The sequence below is a fragment of the Cupressus sempervirens genome, chromosome 6, assembly GCF_028749045.1.
Source record: "Cupressus sempervirens isolate cs-2001-9-10 chromosome 6, ASM2874904v1, whole genome shotgun sequence".
NCBI lineage: Eukaryota > Viridiplantae > Streptophyta > Pinopsida > Cupressales > Cupressaceae > Cupressus > Cupressus sempervirens.
This window is the reverse complement of record NC_143123.1, coordinates 307,347,107-307,363,170: the sequence shown is the minus strand read 5'-3', so window position 1 is coordinate 307,363,170 and position 16,064 is coordinate 307,347,107. Positions and strand designations below refer to the sequence as shown.

General features: G+C 35.3%; 1 protein-coding gene across 5 annotated transcripts in view; it reads left to right on the top strand.

Annotated features, from left to right (window-relative positions):
* Positions 1-16,064, top strand: part of LOC149552426 (S-adenosyl-L-methionine-dependent methyltransferases superfamily protein) — a 323,723-nt gene that overhangs the window by 231,329 nt on the left and 76,330 nt on the right. For all 5 annotated transcript variants that reach the window (XM_089787984.1, XM_089787982.1, XM_089787983.1 and 2 more), the window contains one exon: positions 6,848-6,935. In XM_089787984.1, the coding sequence (XP_089644110.1) occupies positions 6,848-6,935 (88 nt within the window). The remainder of the gene's footprint in view (positions 1-6,847; positions 6,936-16,064) is intronic.

Below are 16,064 nucleotides of genomic sequence, written 5' to 3'. Positions count from 1 at the left end.
CGCACTGTCTCAATGGTAAGAGAGGGGAGATAAACTCTTAAGTCCAAATCCTAAACCCTTTAGCCAATTGTCCTAATTGATAATTAGGACAAGTATCTGAGTTAAGTACCCTCCGAATGCATCAAATGATGTAATTTTGTGATTATAACCCTTTTGTTTGATTTGGTATGTATTTTTCTATGATGGGTTTTCGTATGTTGCTTTATGAGTCCTTGGTGTATTTTTCTATTAATTAAGTCTAATTAAAAAGACTAATTAATGATTTAATTTAATAAAGAATTATTATGATATCTTTATATTTAATTAATTAATTAATTAAATAAAAGAATTAAAGTTGGAGATTAAAGTTCAAAGATATATTTAGAACAGGATAATATTTATTTTATTTAATAATAATATATTTGGAGTTCATTTTTAAATAAATGCTAAATATTATTGTTATTTAAATTAATTAAATATGTTATCAATTAAGTTCTAAAATAAATTTAAAAGTTGAAAGATATTAATTTATTAAGAATTCTAGATCGCATGATCTAAACATGAGTTAAATATAAGAATTAAATTAAAAGATTAAATTATAAAAATTAATAATGTTATTTTAATTTCTTAAAAGTGCACATAAGATTAAAGTAATAAATTAATTAAGAATAGAAGTCAAGTGAAATTTTAAATAAAGTTATTTAATAATTCAACTTAATGTGCATGAAAGTTGAATGCAAAAGAATAAGAAAAGATAATAAAAGTTAATTTGGAGTTAACTGAGTTGTGCAAAGAGTCTTCTCGGGTAAATGCACAATTAGTGCCCCGATTTGAGGAGAAATTGCTTATCACAACTTTGGGAATTCATTTTTGAGGGAGGGGAATTTGGACGGGAATTTTTGGGAGACAATTTTTGGAAGCGAATTTCAGAAAGCTGATACCAAGAAGGTTTTTCCAGAGTAAGGTTATTGAGAAGAGCGAATTCTCATACAGTTCCTGGAGATTGCATAATAGCATCAGGATCAGGTAGGGTCTTGTATTTTTGATTATCCATTAAATATGCAATTATCCTTTCCTGCCTTCTTCGTGTCTGGGGTTTGTAGATCTGAATTCTCTGTGATGAAAGTTTTAACTGTTCAATATTGTGAATTTATTAATTGTTCGTCGATAATTTCTGTATCCATGAAGACTGGATGAATTATTAGAGCCCTTGTTTTCTTGATTTAGAAATTAAGATTTGATTAGGTAAGGGTTTTGAGTGTAAAATTGAAAGTTCTAAAATTTAAAATATATATATATATATATATATATATATATATATATATATATATATATATATATTTTGCTTGGAGGATATTGTCTTAATGGAAATTAAATATAACTAAATATAAAATAAACATTATTTATTTTATATATATATAATTATTGTTTTAATAAAATTAAAGAAATCTATATTAAAATAAAATTAATTTATTTTGTACATTTATTAAAATTGAAATTTGAGATCTGTTTTAAATAATATTAAAAAAAAAAAATTTAAAAGAATATATATTATATATTTTGGGTGGGGCGGGGCCACCACTTCCCACGCCCCACACCTTTCCCCACACTGCCGCAGCAGGTGGTACTGCTGCGCAGCAGCAGTAACACTTGCGGCCGCAGGTAGACGGCAGGTCGGCGGGCCTTTAAAAACGCCGTAAGTTATTATTACGATTTCTTTTTTTAAAAAAATCGTTTTTTTTTTTTTAATAATTAGTTTATTAAATATTATTGTTAGTTAATTTAAATTTTATAAAACTTTAAATTATATTGAATTTATATTGTTTATTAATAATTTTTATAAATAAATAAATTATTAAATAAACATCATATGATTTTTTTATGTATCATTAATTAATCTTATTTAGGTTTGACTTAATTAGGATTAATTAAATTGAAAATTTGTTTAATCAAATTTAATATTATAACACCGATTTTTTTTATGGAAGCGTAGATTATTATAATCAACAAGGATTAGTAATAATTTAATTATTACCTTAGAATTGTTTTAGGATTTTGACTTAAAATCAATTAAGGTTAATTAAGTGTTCCATTTGGAGTTAGGAACAGGTTAAGGTTCTATCTGTTTAAAACTTACATTCAACTGGAAATGGAAACCTCACATTAACGCAATAGTATATTATCAATCAAGTTGAACTATAAAACTTTTTACTGGAATATAAACACTGGAAACTGAAAACATAAACCTCACCTTAACTCAATAATATACTTTCAGATCCAATCTCTGAGACTTTGATGTTGTCTTTGTACTTTGAATGTTTTGGGGTTGATTTAGCGTTGACCAGTTTAGGTTGTTACCAGAGGCTCGGGGTTGTGAATGTGATGTCATGATGATTTGGTCTCGATCTTTCTTAACCTGACAATGGTAATGTGATGAAGTGCTCTATGACATGATTGTGTTACTGTTTGTTATTGTTTTCCAGTTTCCTTGTGTAAAGCTGAGGTGTATGTATTTGAGAATACCTAACTTAACCATTTTTGAGTCTCGATCAGTTATATTTGATAACCATTTCTGAGTCTCGATCAGTTATACTTGTATTACTTTCTGGTTGCTCATTAGAGAACCATTGGATTTTGTGACTTATCATTGATGCCTTCAGTTGCTGATAGAGAACTGTCGTGATTACATGATTACTATTTGATGTTATCTGTTGCTCATGAAGAACTGATATAATTTTGTGGATTATCTTTTTATGATGTTTTTCAGTTGCTCGTATAGGACTGAGATGGTTTTATTATGATTCTTTGATTTACGAGTTCATGAGCTAGGGTAGGTTATCTATGTGTAGAGTCGGAATGTGGCTTGCAATGGGGGTCAGAGCCCTAAGAGGCTTCCTTGAGAAACCCATTGTAAGTCGTTTTTTAATAAGTGAAAACATTTACACTAAATGAGTGAAAATGAACCTAACAAGATAATTGTATGTTCTCTCCCATGCCATGAGTGCTAGTACAAACTAGGATGGGGTAGAGAGGACGCTTGGTTACGACCTTGCATTCCATAGTATGCCTCGTCAGTATGAGAGGATTCTAGTGGCCGCAGGATCAGTAGGGACCCGGGATTCCTAAGGGATTGCTCGGGTAGCTTCTACGTGACTTTTGCGATGACACTTTCCCGCTTGCATATTAGGTTTCCTACGTGTCTTGTGGTACCTCTGGGATTTAGATGTCGATCTTTTTAGGAACCCTTGAGTTAGCATACTTATAGGATTTCCTGGACTTAGAGAGTATTTATGATTATAGGTTTCATTATCCTATTTGGGACTTGAGACTATCTCGTCAGCGCGGTGGGAGTGGACCATTTAGGTTCCACGCGGTCGGGTGGTAGTGCTTTTACTCTTACCATTGAGATCCGTTCCGTGGTCACCGTGGCTGGATTTTTCGTGATTGGCATTTACCTTCACTATGTTCTTGGATTATTATGATGGATGGTTAGATTTTATGATAGATGTGTTATCATTATGGATGTATGGATGTATCATGTATGGGAATAGTTCCATATATTTTTACTGTACTTTGTATCATGGATTTGAGGATGTTGTATCTTGATCTTTACATATTTATATTCTTTTAAGCCTTTCATACCCTGTGACTTGTACAGTGGATGATTGAGCATTCCGAATTGATTTGCCGAGAGGCATTCGGAACAATTGTATATTATGGACATTGGAGTTTCTAATTATTCTTTCATATGTATGTGATAGTTGTTAGATTTAGAATTAATTAAATTTAAACGTGACTCAACATTTTGGGATCTTTAAGAAATGTAACTTGCAATGTATGTTTGTCGGTGATTACATGTTATTGCTTCCGCTACTAGGTGTTTGATGTGTATGTCATACTTTCTTATTAAAAAAAAAAAAAAAAAATGTTTAGCAAACTTAGTGAAACTTTAGGTTAATTCTTTTGGATCCCTTGGCGGGGCGTTACACATTGATGAAGGGTTCATGGCTAGACATGGGGTTCAGATAGAGGAGTTTCCAGGTTTTAGAGTGAGAGTGGTAGATGGATTTGTACTCATTTGCACTACGTGGATTTTCAACCTCCCTTTGGAGTTGAGTGATTATGAGTTGAAGAGTGATTACTATGTTGTGAGTTTGGGTGAGATGGCGTGGTTTAACATGATTGAGGAGTTGTACCTCAATGTTTCTTCCGTTCTAAGTCACACATAAATGGTTCATATAAGCTTTAGTGAGAGGTTTTCCAAACCATCATACCTATTCACAAAGGTTGCCTTTCATTATTACTTATAAATACAATGGTTCCCCACTTTTAAAAGAGCTTTCTTAAATATTCTTGTTTAATCTCCATTAAGTTAGAGCATCATATTATCCTTTTTTTCTATCTACCTGTAGCTCTTTCACAACTTTCTTTTTACTTTGGGGAAAAGGTTTGAGAAATTTTTGTCCTCTATAGTTTAGCTGCCATCCTCAGTAGCCCAAGTTGAGTCTACCTCATAGCTGAGCAAAAACAGTCAGGTAAAGTAATTGTGCGTGCAACACTATCAATATCATAGTACTATTAGTAAAACTGTTTTAAGTCTAATTTCATCTATAGTTCTATTCCACAAATTCTAGATCCTCTCTAAGAATTCTTTATAGCTTAGCTTTATTCAAAATTAGATCAAATAGATATACTTTGATAGTGAATAACATTACTAAAACTATACATGCACTTTTGCATTATGTAAACCATAATATTAGAAGGGGATAATACAAGTTGATAATATACTCAATCTTCCAGCTTGAAACTTTTACAATTTATTCGTTCATGTAAATCCTTATTGTAGAACTGTTTTATTCTTCTTCAGTAATATAAGATCACATTTATACACAGAACATGATTAATTAATGATATGTAAGCCACATGCTATGCAATCACTTATTGCTAAGTCTCAAAATACTTTCCAAGATGATAAACGAAACATGTATTCTCTTTTCCTCTACCAAATACAATTGAATGGAAGCAACTAATAATTTTGCTTGAACAAAGTTTATACACAGTCACTTAATATAGCTTTGGGACAAGTTTGAATCCAACAAGGATGTAATATGAAATAACTTAGTAATATAGGGCTTTTATAACACCTATACTAGTTAAAACATCTTTCAACATATATCACCTCATCCTAGACTGGTAGATAACTAATGACATGTTATAATATTTTAAAGATATATTTCAATATATATCACCTAATCATAGACTTAGATAACTAACATGTTATAATATTACAAAACACATGTACAAAGTTATTGGATTTATCAAGTCCACGAACAATGTATAATAAAATCAAAGATGATAGTCATGCTAGACATATCTACAATAATAAAACAAATAACACTTATAAAATTGTGTATAAAAACACTATACTAATGTCTAGTTCATTATTATAAATACCCAATTAAAAATATCAAACTTATATGAACTTTTTCACATACCCACATAAGACTTTTCATCCATAGGTCTGATTGTACCTCCACATCAGCAAAAGGTGCTCTCCAAGAAGTGCCCAATATCAGTGCTGATCACCGTTCCTCACACCAAAGTCTGCAAATGTATTGAAATGTCCTCAGTGCTGAAGAATGAAGGATAATGGGCACCAAACTGTAGGCATCAAGCCTTGGAGGTTGTCATATCCCCCCTGTACCCTGCTATTCAGCCTCTTGCTGGCTGCTAAATGCACCAATCTACAATAATTCCTGTCCAGCATCCAATAATGTAACCCAACGGGTTGGTCCAGTTTCCAGATACAACTCCAACACATCCCATGAACCACTAGACTGGCATAAGATGGGATGGCCAGCTAGACTCTCAAATAAGTCACAAAATCTCTGGAAGTTGATCCTCAATATCTGCCTTTAAAATCTATTTGATGAATATGAAATTGTTTCTTTAAATTCCTGGCCAGAGAACTAGAATCTCTTCGATGAAGCCCAATTTTAGTTCCTGACTGAGACCACCTGCAAATCAACTGGGAAAGATGTTGCACTTTGCAGTTAATGTGTTATGTGAATGTTTTTACCCTCACAAAGCCCTTTGAGGAGAAAAGTTCGGTCCATAAATAGTCCATTATCTAAAGCAGGAGTTGCAAAATGACCTCAAAAGCATCTTTATTTCTGCTTTCAGAATGCCACACCCACCTTTGGAAACTATAAAATATAAAAATCACCTTAGGTCTCCCGCTTAGATGCCACCTTGTAGATATAACTTAATCAGGTGTCAAATTAAACACTTATGTCTCCTTGGCACCTTATTAAAGTCACTTCAATATTTCAATAAATTTTTAAATTAACTTTATGACTCTAGGATTAATAAATTTAAATCATATCTTCAGCCAACTCTATTCCATATTACACTGAATCTCATAGGGAATAATATATCACGTGAAGCTTAGTGCTTTAAAGATTCAAACAAATGGAGTTTGTGCCTCAAAAGATGAATTATCATTTTACAATTCTGAGTTGACTTGTCCTATATTAATTAGGAAAATTAAAGAAGCATTATTTGAGCCTTAAGATGATTGTTAGGACCAAGATTGTGATAAATGGGTTATCTACAAGAGATTAAAGTTTTATTTGTTATTTTGTGATTGTTGACGTATTGAAGTTTTGTCTGTTATTTTCTGCTTGTCATTCAATGGAATATAATGGCATCTTGAAATGTGACTAGACCAGATAAGAATTAATAATCTGGAATGTTTATTATGATTGTCATTTGGATACTGTGATTTTGCCAACTATAGTGATATTTTGGGTGTTCCCCTATATGGTCATGGCAGTAAAGTTTATTCCTAAATTGTATGTTATTGCAGGTTCGGGCGATTCTTTTAGATCCATCGTGTTCTGGGTCAGGAACGGCATTGCAGCGCTTGGATCATCTACTTCCTTCACATTTTGCAGGTAATACAGGGATTCCTATAGGTCTTTCATATGCACTTTTATATAATGGGTGGTGTGCGAGAACCCCTACTGATACTGTTTCCAGATTTTCCACTTTTTCTTCCCACATTCGGAGAGTAGGCATTTAATTAACTGATTTGCATTAAAGATGTTTCTCATTTGCAATATTTTATGGGATTCATCTGAATGGATTTGTAATGCAATAACTCACATAAATTCACAAACCAAATTTGGCAGTCTTAATAGCAACATTTCTGTTACAGGGAAACATGGAACATTACAATTTTAAGCCAGAAACTGCTTTTGAAAGATTGAGATTACAGAGATGAATACATGTGAAATTCTTACTTTGTACAAAAGATAAAACAGTCTGTAGAGTATGTATGAGCAATCTACAATTAGCTCTATGAGCTTCCAAACAGGTATCAGCCAAAACAGAATCCCACATGCAAATCTAGAGCTGGTCAGCCAGCAGGTTGGCATCAAACATTACCATATAATTTTGCAAACTTTGTTCTCCTGTCCTTAATGAAAGGCTTTTCTTCTGTACACTTGTGTGCATGGATATAATAGAGGCAACCACAAAGAGAAATCGGGAAGTGATTAAGGAACTTGATAGCATTCAACAGACTTTTGACTTGGATAGCTGCCCCAAGAGATCAAGTAACGAAAATTTGGATCCCATTCAGCTAGTAGACAATTCTTTGTTTGAGGTGGATGCTGATTGGACATTTGGTGATCCACTTTTTGAGTTGAATGAGGAAGACCTTTTTTATTTTCCGAGATGAAGATGGGAATGATTGCAAGATAGTGGACTCAGGTGCAGTTTCTAGTGATGAGTTTTGATGACCAGATTGGAGTGGTGGATCGATTTAAGGAGTTAGTAGTGATGCTCATTCTTTAATCAGCTTACACATGGTTCCAAATTATGACTTACACATGAGTGGGATGGACTTTATGCTTCAACAACTGAATAGATCTTGGTTGAGGATTGATGAGAATTGTAGTTTGATCATAGGGGATGAATTTTCAGTCCCTTCCTTACTCATGACACCTATGTACTCAGGGATATTTTAAATTGATGATTGTAGTATTAGCCTTCCCACACCATTGGTGTTGATTTCAGCTCTTGAGCTGTTTAATTCCGTCATCAGCAGTTTAGGATGGGTAATTATGATTTATTGTTTGTCTGTGATGGGTGGTATGCATCTCCATTGGAGATTATTCACAGATGGAGAGTGGTCCATTTTTGATAGCTCCTTGAGATATTCATATCTTTTCAAATCAGATAGCTGTAACAATGTGATATTGTGGGATCTTGGTATCTGCATGGTTAATGTATTATTTCAGCATAACAAATTGGAGTAGCGTAACAAATTGATGGAGCAGTTTTCTTGAGGTTGATATGGGATCCAAGTATTTGGTCACAATATGCAAATGTTGATTGCTTCAGAATAAGCAAACTCTGGGAAGGGGGGATTGTAATGTCCCCTTTTCTAGCCCTTAATTTTCTGATGCGTCACTAGCTCTTTCTTCCATTGTCCCACAGGCTAACCAAGTCGTTATAGTGTTTGATGTGAGTTTTGGCCCAAGCACTCCCAGTTGCAGGCCAATCGGAGTTGTTTTGACAGGGTTTCCAACTACTTACTATTTATAGTAAGTCAGTAGGGTTTATTCTTTTGGCCATTTCAATATTGCACGTAGAGCATCTTGTCGAGAGTATTTTGACAAGCTATCACACATGATCTTTTGAGTTTGATTGGATACTTATTTTAATGCCAAAAGATTCAATAGTTAATTAATAAATTGACTATTAAACTAGGGCACATATTAGTAAGTCACTTTATTATTAAAAAGGCTCTTTTATTCTGCTAAGTGGAAAAGGATAATAGATGAAGAGACATGAAGAGGAAATTGAAGTTACAATGCTAGGCATTAAAAGATGAAAGCTTAGTTCATTTCAACATGCTTGGATATTGATTTGGTTTTGAGATTTCTCATGGAGAAATTGAGGAAGCTTGAGCGTTTATTCAGGATCCCAAGGATGAAAACCTTCAGGCTCTTCTTGGTGAATCGGACGCAAACCCAGTTCAACTTTGTGGTGGATTTTAGACGAAGTTCACACTGCACATACAAGTTCTTTCTTAGTATTTTTCCAATCAGACTGTTTTACTATATTTAAGATCAGATTTTGGTATTAAGTTTGTTTGTCTGATTAATGCTAAGCTATGAAACTGAAATGCTCGGAACTTAAATACTGAACTTGGAAAGAAAACAAGTTACTCTACTAAAAGCAATTCAATTAGAGACAGGACTCTACTCTGCCTGCCTATGCTACAGGAACAACCACCAGTTTTGTTACTACATGGCTGCGGGAACAACATGGTACTAAGCTACTTCTAGGAAAGAAAGAAACTATTTCTAACTACTAGCAGAATTCACTCACCTAGTGGGCCCCCTTGAATGAGTTAATGAAACAAATGCTCAAGATACAAACTGAAATGTAAACTGATGTATTATTACTGTTGTTCGACTACAATCAACTTCTTGACTAACTAAAAGAAGTCCAAATGACAGCTTAGTTATAGCAGATAAAACATAACAAATTTCCTAAATCTATGATCTCTTCAGCAACAAGGATTTAGCAAAGACTTTAATGAGTTATAAAAACATTAGATATTTTCTCATCCATCAAACAAGTCTTCTAGAAATATAGCACATTGTGACACTAGATTCACGTACATGCAGTTGGTTACTGTTTTGACCAGATCACAAGATAGTGTTTGTCAGTTAACTGCCTTCCTTTATGCAGTTATTAGTTGAATTTGTCAACTCCATGATTGTTGGCGCTTCATTACTCAACTTGACTAGTTCCTGCAAAAGGTAAGTAGCATATGGCAAATGTCGAAACATATATCCATACCATTAATCCATAGAAAGCATTTACCATACTAACTAACTCTTGCACACATAGGATAGTTGGCTGCAGGAAAACCTACCCAATAAAACTTAGGAGGAAACATAGAAAATTCATTCATACATATATCAGTGATTTATATTTCATTGTAATCATAAGTTCTATCCACAACATTATAGTACCATAGTCCCAAAACATCAAACCAAAATAAGTGTAGCCATATGATAGTTTCTACCAGAGATTGTTCACAAAGTCTTTACAAAACAAATAGAGAAACCGTAGTTACACCGGCCTGGGGGACACGGGGATGGGGGGACAAGTTTCCGGGACAAGGGGGCAAAGGGGCCTCAATTTAGGGACAATGACCGGGGACAGGAGGGGGGCTATATAGTATATACTATACATATGATACTTAAAATGCTAATTATGAAAAGATGTATAACAATATAGGACATAAATTTGAATTATAAATTCATCAAATCCGCTATTGCTAGTACCAAAAAGCTGTCCCCGACTAGGTTGGGGGACGTGTCCCCACTCCCAAGTCCCCAAATAGGGACGCGGAGATGTCCCCTTCCCAACGACGAGTTGTTGGCGCCGCTGGGGATGCGGGAACGCAAGAACGCCATCCCCCTGTCCTTGATGCATCCCCGTCTCGAGTGCGGCAGCCAAAAATGGTGAGGACGTGTCCTCGTGTTACTATGATAGGAACCCTTAAACTATCATAAAAACTAAGGAACCTATAGGCCTTTAATGAGCCTCATCATCCCTCTGTCTTAACGTATTTTTGGTTATCCAACAAGTATAAAGTTCCTAATCCTAGCCTATTTCCTAAAATCATTTGGAATGCGTTGCCCTACACCACCATCTACTCGTCTCCAATAGTAACCTTTGGTGTTCTTCAAATTTTCCCATCTATTTACTTCTACTGCCATATACAGATCTGCTCTTCATTCATCCCAAGAAGCAGTGACATGAGCATAGGAGGTTGGAACCTAAAAGGAATCCAAAAGCTTGTTCTAGTTCTACCAAGCTTAATGTGCCATGGTGCTCTCCTACTGGCCATAATGAAATTCTGAGTTGAATTTGGCTCCTTAACTTGTAAATACTGTGGTAATCTGACCCATCTTTGGGTGATTGAGCCCCAAGCTGCTTGTACTTCCTGTCTAGCCATGTGTTCATAATCTGAATAGGCAACTGATGTAGAGGGTCTAGGGCTCTAACACATGACCACTCCTAATTAAGGATCTAATCCTTGAACCATCCAATGGTTCTTGTTTTCTTGATCTTCTCACCAATCTTAGTCTACAAGACTCTTACCCCAACTTGCTTCCTAGGTATAATTGGGTTGGTGTAGACTTAATCTCTCTTGTCTAGGCACTAGTCCTACTATCCCTTCCTTCCCTTAGAACCTAAGTTACCGGTTCAGATTCTGGTTCAGGTGCAGGTTCGACGTTCAGGTTCAAAATTCGATCAAAATATTTTGGGGTTGGGCTCGGATTCGTTTTGGTTTATCTGTACTAGATTTTTAAATTTATATATATATATATATATAGACACACACACACACACACACATATATATATGTAAAACCTTCAAACTTATATCTATATCTCTATATACATTTATTAAAATTATATCTCTATATCTCTATATGCAATTAAAATTATTGATGTCGGCTTTTATAGTAGTGTGGTTTAATTTTTCCATGAAAGGTATATATATATAAATATAGTTTCCTTCACAAAACAAGAAGCTGTTTCATTGAAAACTAATGATGATGCACACAAATAACATATAGTTGCAGATTAGCAAGCTTTTAATATGGGTGGACCAAATGGAATGAGCGTGGCCTGACTAGATTTCTTCATTGTGCAGAGATGTTCCATTTCAACATTATAAAGGGCCATCAACAGTGGAGGAGAATTACTATCCCAATTTGGATAGCGCTATCCCAGAATTTTTATTGATTTTTGTTTTTTCTGTGTGCATATTTTGTGTAAGGGAGGTGCCAGGTAATCTATGGAAGTTGTAGATGAACAAATACGATGCGATGGAGATCTTTAGAAGATTACCCGTGCCCTATTTGGTGAGACTGAAAATAATAATAAAAAACTTTACTAAAAAACAAAATCCACATTAGCATCATAGGAAAATCAGTCAAAATTTGTTGGAAACAACATAAATATGTTTCCAAATCATCGGGAGAGGTTTGAAGTCAGTCAAAGTCACGTCAAATTTGACCAGGGTTTTGCGTGGTGATTTTACAGCGAGTTTTCTAGAAAAATGCAAATTTGATACAAATTCAAATGTGGAGCGAATCGACTTCCAAATTTGGGGGTGGACCAGCGAAAATGGTAACTTAGCTTAGAACCCTAACCCTTGCTTAGGATCTTTCTCTCACCCTTCCTTGGGTTCTACTAATGTTGTATATACCCTCAATATCCTTCTTTACCTTACCTAATACCTCTAGTCACATCAACAATCATTGAAAAGTCACTATCTTCAAATAGGGCTAATTAGGCCTATTTGCTTTAGGTCTAGTGACACTGTTTTAGTCCATTTCTCTAAATCCTTCCAAACAACCTCATGGAAGACCTTAGCAATCTAAAAGCTATCACCTAGCACTTCTAGAATCCAGTTTTACAGAGTCTTAAAGTACATACAACCCTATTTACCCTCGAGTCCTAGTTTCTAGCTTGTCTTTTAGGTCTCTGGACCAGTTTTCACCAAAAGGCCTCTAACTCCTTTCAAACTTCAAATCAATCCTTCCAACCACTTGCTCATTCAAGGTAACATCCTTGGGCTTCAGAACATGCCATTGGGTTGGCTCAAACTGATCATGGGTGTGCACTGCAACATCTTTTCACTGTCTTGGCTCACCTACTCCCAACAGTCGGCCTAGGGCATCACTCCATAGCTTGGAATCCAGTCGCAAAAATGCAAAACAAAGAAAAAACATTATTTACAGAGTCTAACCTATCATCCCACAAGGTTTCACACATTTTCCACCGTGGATGATCAGGTTAGGGCCATTCTTGTGGTAGGGGCCCTGTGAATGAGAGTCACAGACCAGTCACCAAGAAAATTCCACAACTCCCTAGTCTAACAACTTCAAACCAAGCTTGAATATGCAAAAGAAAGTTGAAACACTATTCTACAAAAACCAAAAGTCAGAATATCTGTCCCAATCCGTACACAGTTGTACTAGGGCATTAAAGCTCTGCAAAAGCAATGTAGAATGCTGCAACAATCCATACAACAGGCACACACGTGTGGAATCTGACTAAAAACCTCTAACTTTTCAAAATATGTTTCCCCATGCTCAAATACTTGAGCATGGGTAGTTACAACTTCCAAAACTATCATTTGCAACTTTTTGCAAAAATTACAAAAGGTTCTTAAGCAACTTTTCGAGCAACTTTGCAACTTTTGAGCAACTTTTTGCTCTTTACATCTTTTGATCAAATGGATCCATCTAGGACCATTCTAGGACTCTAGTTAAGATTCTTAGGACCTATTAGGTAATCAAATACCTTAGTTGCCTATCTCTAGCAACTTTTGGCTCATTGAGCAACTTTTGACCAACTTAGGACCTAATGAGCAATTTTGGCTCTTTTACAAACACATTGGGACTAGTTGCATTCCAAGGACCCTTGGAACTTATTAAACACACACAACCTCTTACTTGACCCTTAACAACTCCAAAAACCAAAAAGAAGGGAGGTGCCCTGCACCAACAACGTCCCTGAGAGGATAGATTTTTGTGCTTCTTGTGCCTATCTTAGTTACATTTAACTAATTATAATAATAAGTCCTAGCATGTCAAGCCTCTGACCGAAGAAATAGAGCAATATCCATTTTTTCCTACCTATATGGCCTTGCTTGGTGCTCCCTACTAAATTCATTTTGTATCCAAGACATATATGCACACAATTGAATACGCCTATATACATGAGTGGGTTCCACTCTCTATCATTGGGAAGTGCATGATTGTGTAGATACAATTCACATAGTAGATTTTTAATTACTACAGGAGAGGAATGGAAAGCATCATAGGATTCATGTGGGGTGGGGTATCTAAGTATGGATTGAGTCCTTGAAGTACACAAGTCATCTTGAAATTTAAAAGTTGCTCTTTAAGATACACAACATATACTTGACCAAGCGGTCTGTATTGCATCAATTCAGGTATCATGGTGGTAATTTTAGTTAACTTGTCCTTTAGCATAATAATCTCATCCTCTTTTTCAACTATCTCTTGCTACTTTTCATCAATTATCATTCGCAACTTCTTTTTCTCCTCTCTCCATATTGCTTTCTCTACTTACATCTGTTGGTATAAACCGAGTCTTGCTTTGTATGGTGTAGGCAGATCCAATGGTGGCAATGGTCCTTGTTTCTCCAGATTAATCCACTTAGGTCCCAGAGTGGTTTTTTTCTTAGCATCTTTTGTTTTCCCAAGTTGCTTTGTAGTCCATAACAAAATTGCCCTTTCTAGGTTTTCTACCTCACACTGTTGGGTTGCTTGAGCCAAAGTATTTAAACCATCATTTAATATATGTTCCACTACCTTAACAAAATCTAAATCAACTCCAAGGTTCTCATAAAAAACATCCCTTCCCGAGGATGAAGGAATATCCTCATGATTTGTGTCTGAGAACACAATATCCTCGTATGCCATTTCTTCTTCATGATCAAAAGATTCTTCGATTTCCTTGCCTTTTGGAGTTGTACCTCTTCGTTTAAACACAAAATCTTGTTTTCCTGAATCTGAGCTGTCCTGATCATCTTCAATTATAATTGTTTCATGTCCCGATTTTTTAGGAATATCTTGCCCTTTTGGCGATTCTAAATTGCTTGGCAATTCAGTGCCCTTTTGTTGATCATTAATATCTTGTGCAACATTTTCCTTACTATCCATGTTCACATCTGATTCATTCATCTTAAGCGCACTTAGGCTTGAGTAGTATTGGGATGGGTGACCTCCCGGGAAGTCCTAGTGCTTCACCTCTATTAGCATCACCTAGATCCAATGAGTGCTAAGTGTTCCATTTATTCTCATGAGAGATGGATTCATGTTGAATCACTACTCATGAAACATGGGTCAATGAGTTTGACTCAAAATTACACAGTTAAATCCTGATAGCAATATCACAATTTGACTTGCTATGGAAATTATCTCCTACTTATCAATTGATAGTTGAGACAATTGGAGAATTAGTCAAACTAGGGTTTGTAGCGAACCTCACACTTCTCCTAAGGGGTGTCTCAAATGAAAACCTAGGGCTTCTCTTGCTTCTTTTGCAGGAGGACTCTCCTAGAACACTTGTTGCAGGGGTTTGTTTCCACGATTGCTTCCACTTAAGAGGAGGTGGAGTATCAATTGTGTGACTAGTTTCTTCCTTATCCTGTTGTTTATCTGATGGTGCCTTCCCTCCTTCAACTGATTTTCCTTTCTCTTTCCTAGCTGAGGCCCTAGTTCTTATACTAGACTAAGTGGTTTGCAATTCATCAAGAGACATTGCTAGTTTCCCTCGACCGGACTTAGAAGTATGAGGAAACTTGTTAGATGGTTTGTCTTTGGTGGACCTAGGGTATTCAGTGGAGAAAGTAGGAGAAGGCTGAAACCTTTCCACTATCTTTACAGTACCATGCTCTATACTTATTATCCTAGCTACCCCTTGTTTTTTTGGACCTACTAGTCTAAGACCTATGTACATACCGACCAGACAATATAAAATCATCCCAAGAACCAGCAGATTCTTTTTGCAAAGCTCTTTTAATGAGTAACTTTATTAAACAGTGATGGGAAAATGAAGTAGGCTTACCTTCTTGCATTGGTGCCGCTCTCTTTTGCAACAAATGGAAAGATAAATGCTTCAAACCAAAAGATGCAATATTCATTTGGTCTCCACTTTTCCAATGTCTGCACTAGAACTCGAATTCATTTGGGAATGAGCCAAGCATTTCAATCAAAAAAATATAAAAAGTAAAAAGTAAAAATCAGTTAAAGATGCTAAGGGAATGTTGTTCCAAGTTTACATCCAGACATCATTGAAAAGGTTTACAAAGTGTTGGAAACTCTAGAATGTGTGAATCTAACAAAGGAGAATTTGCAACTATGGAATGAGAAAAGCTTGATTACATTAGGTTTTGAAATGACAACTAACAACTCATCAAAGAAAATCAAAGGCTATCAAAAAATGCAA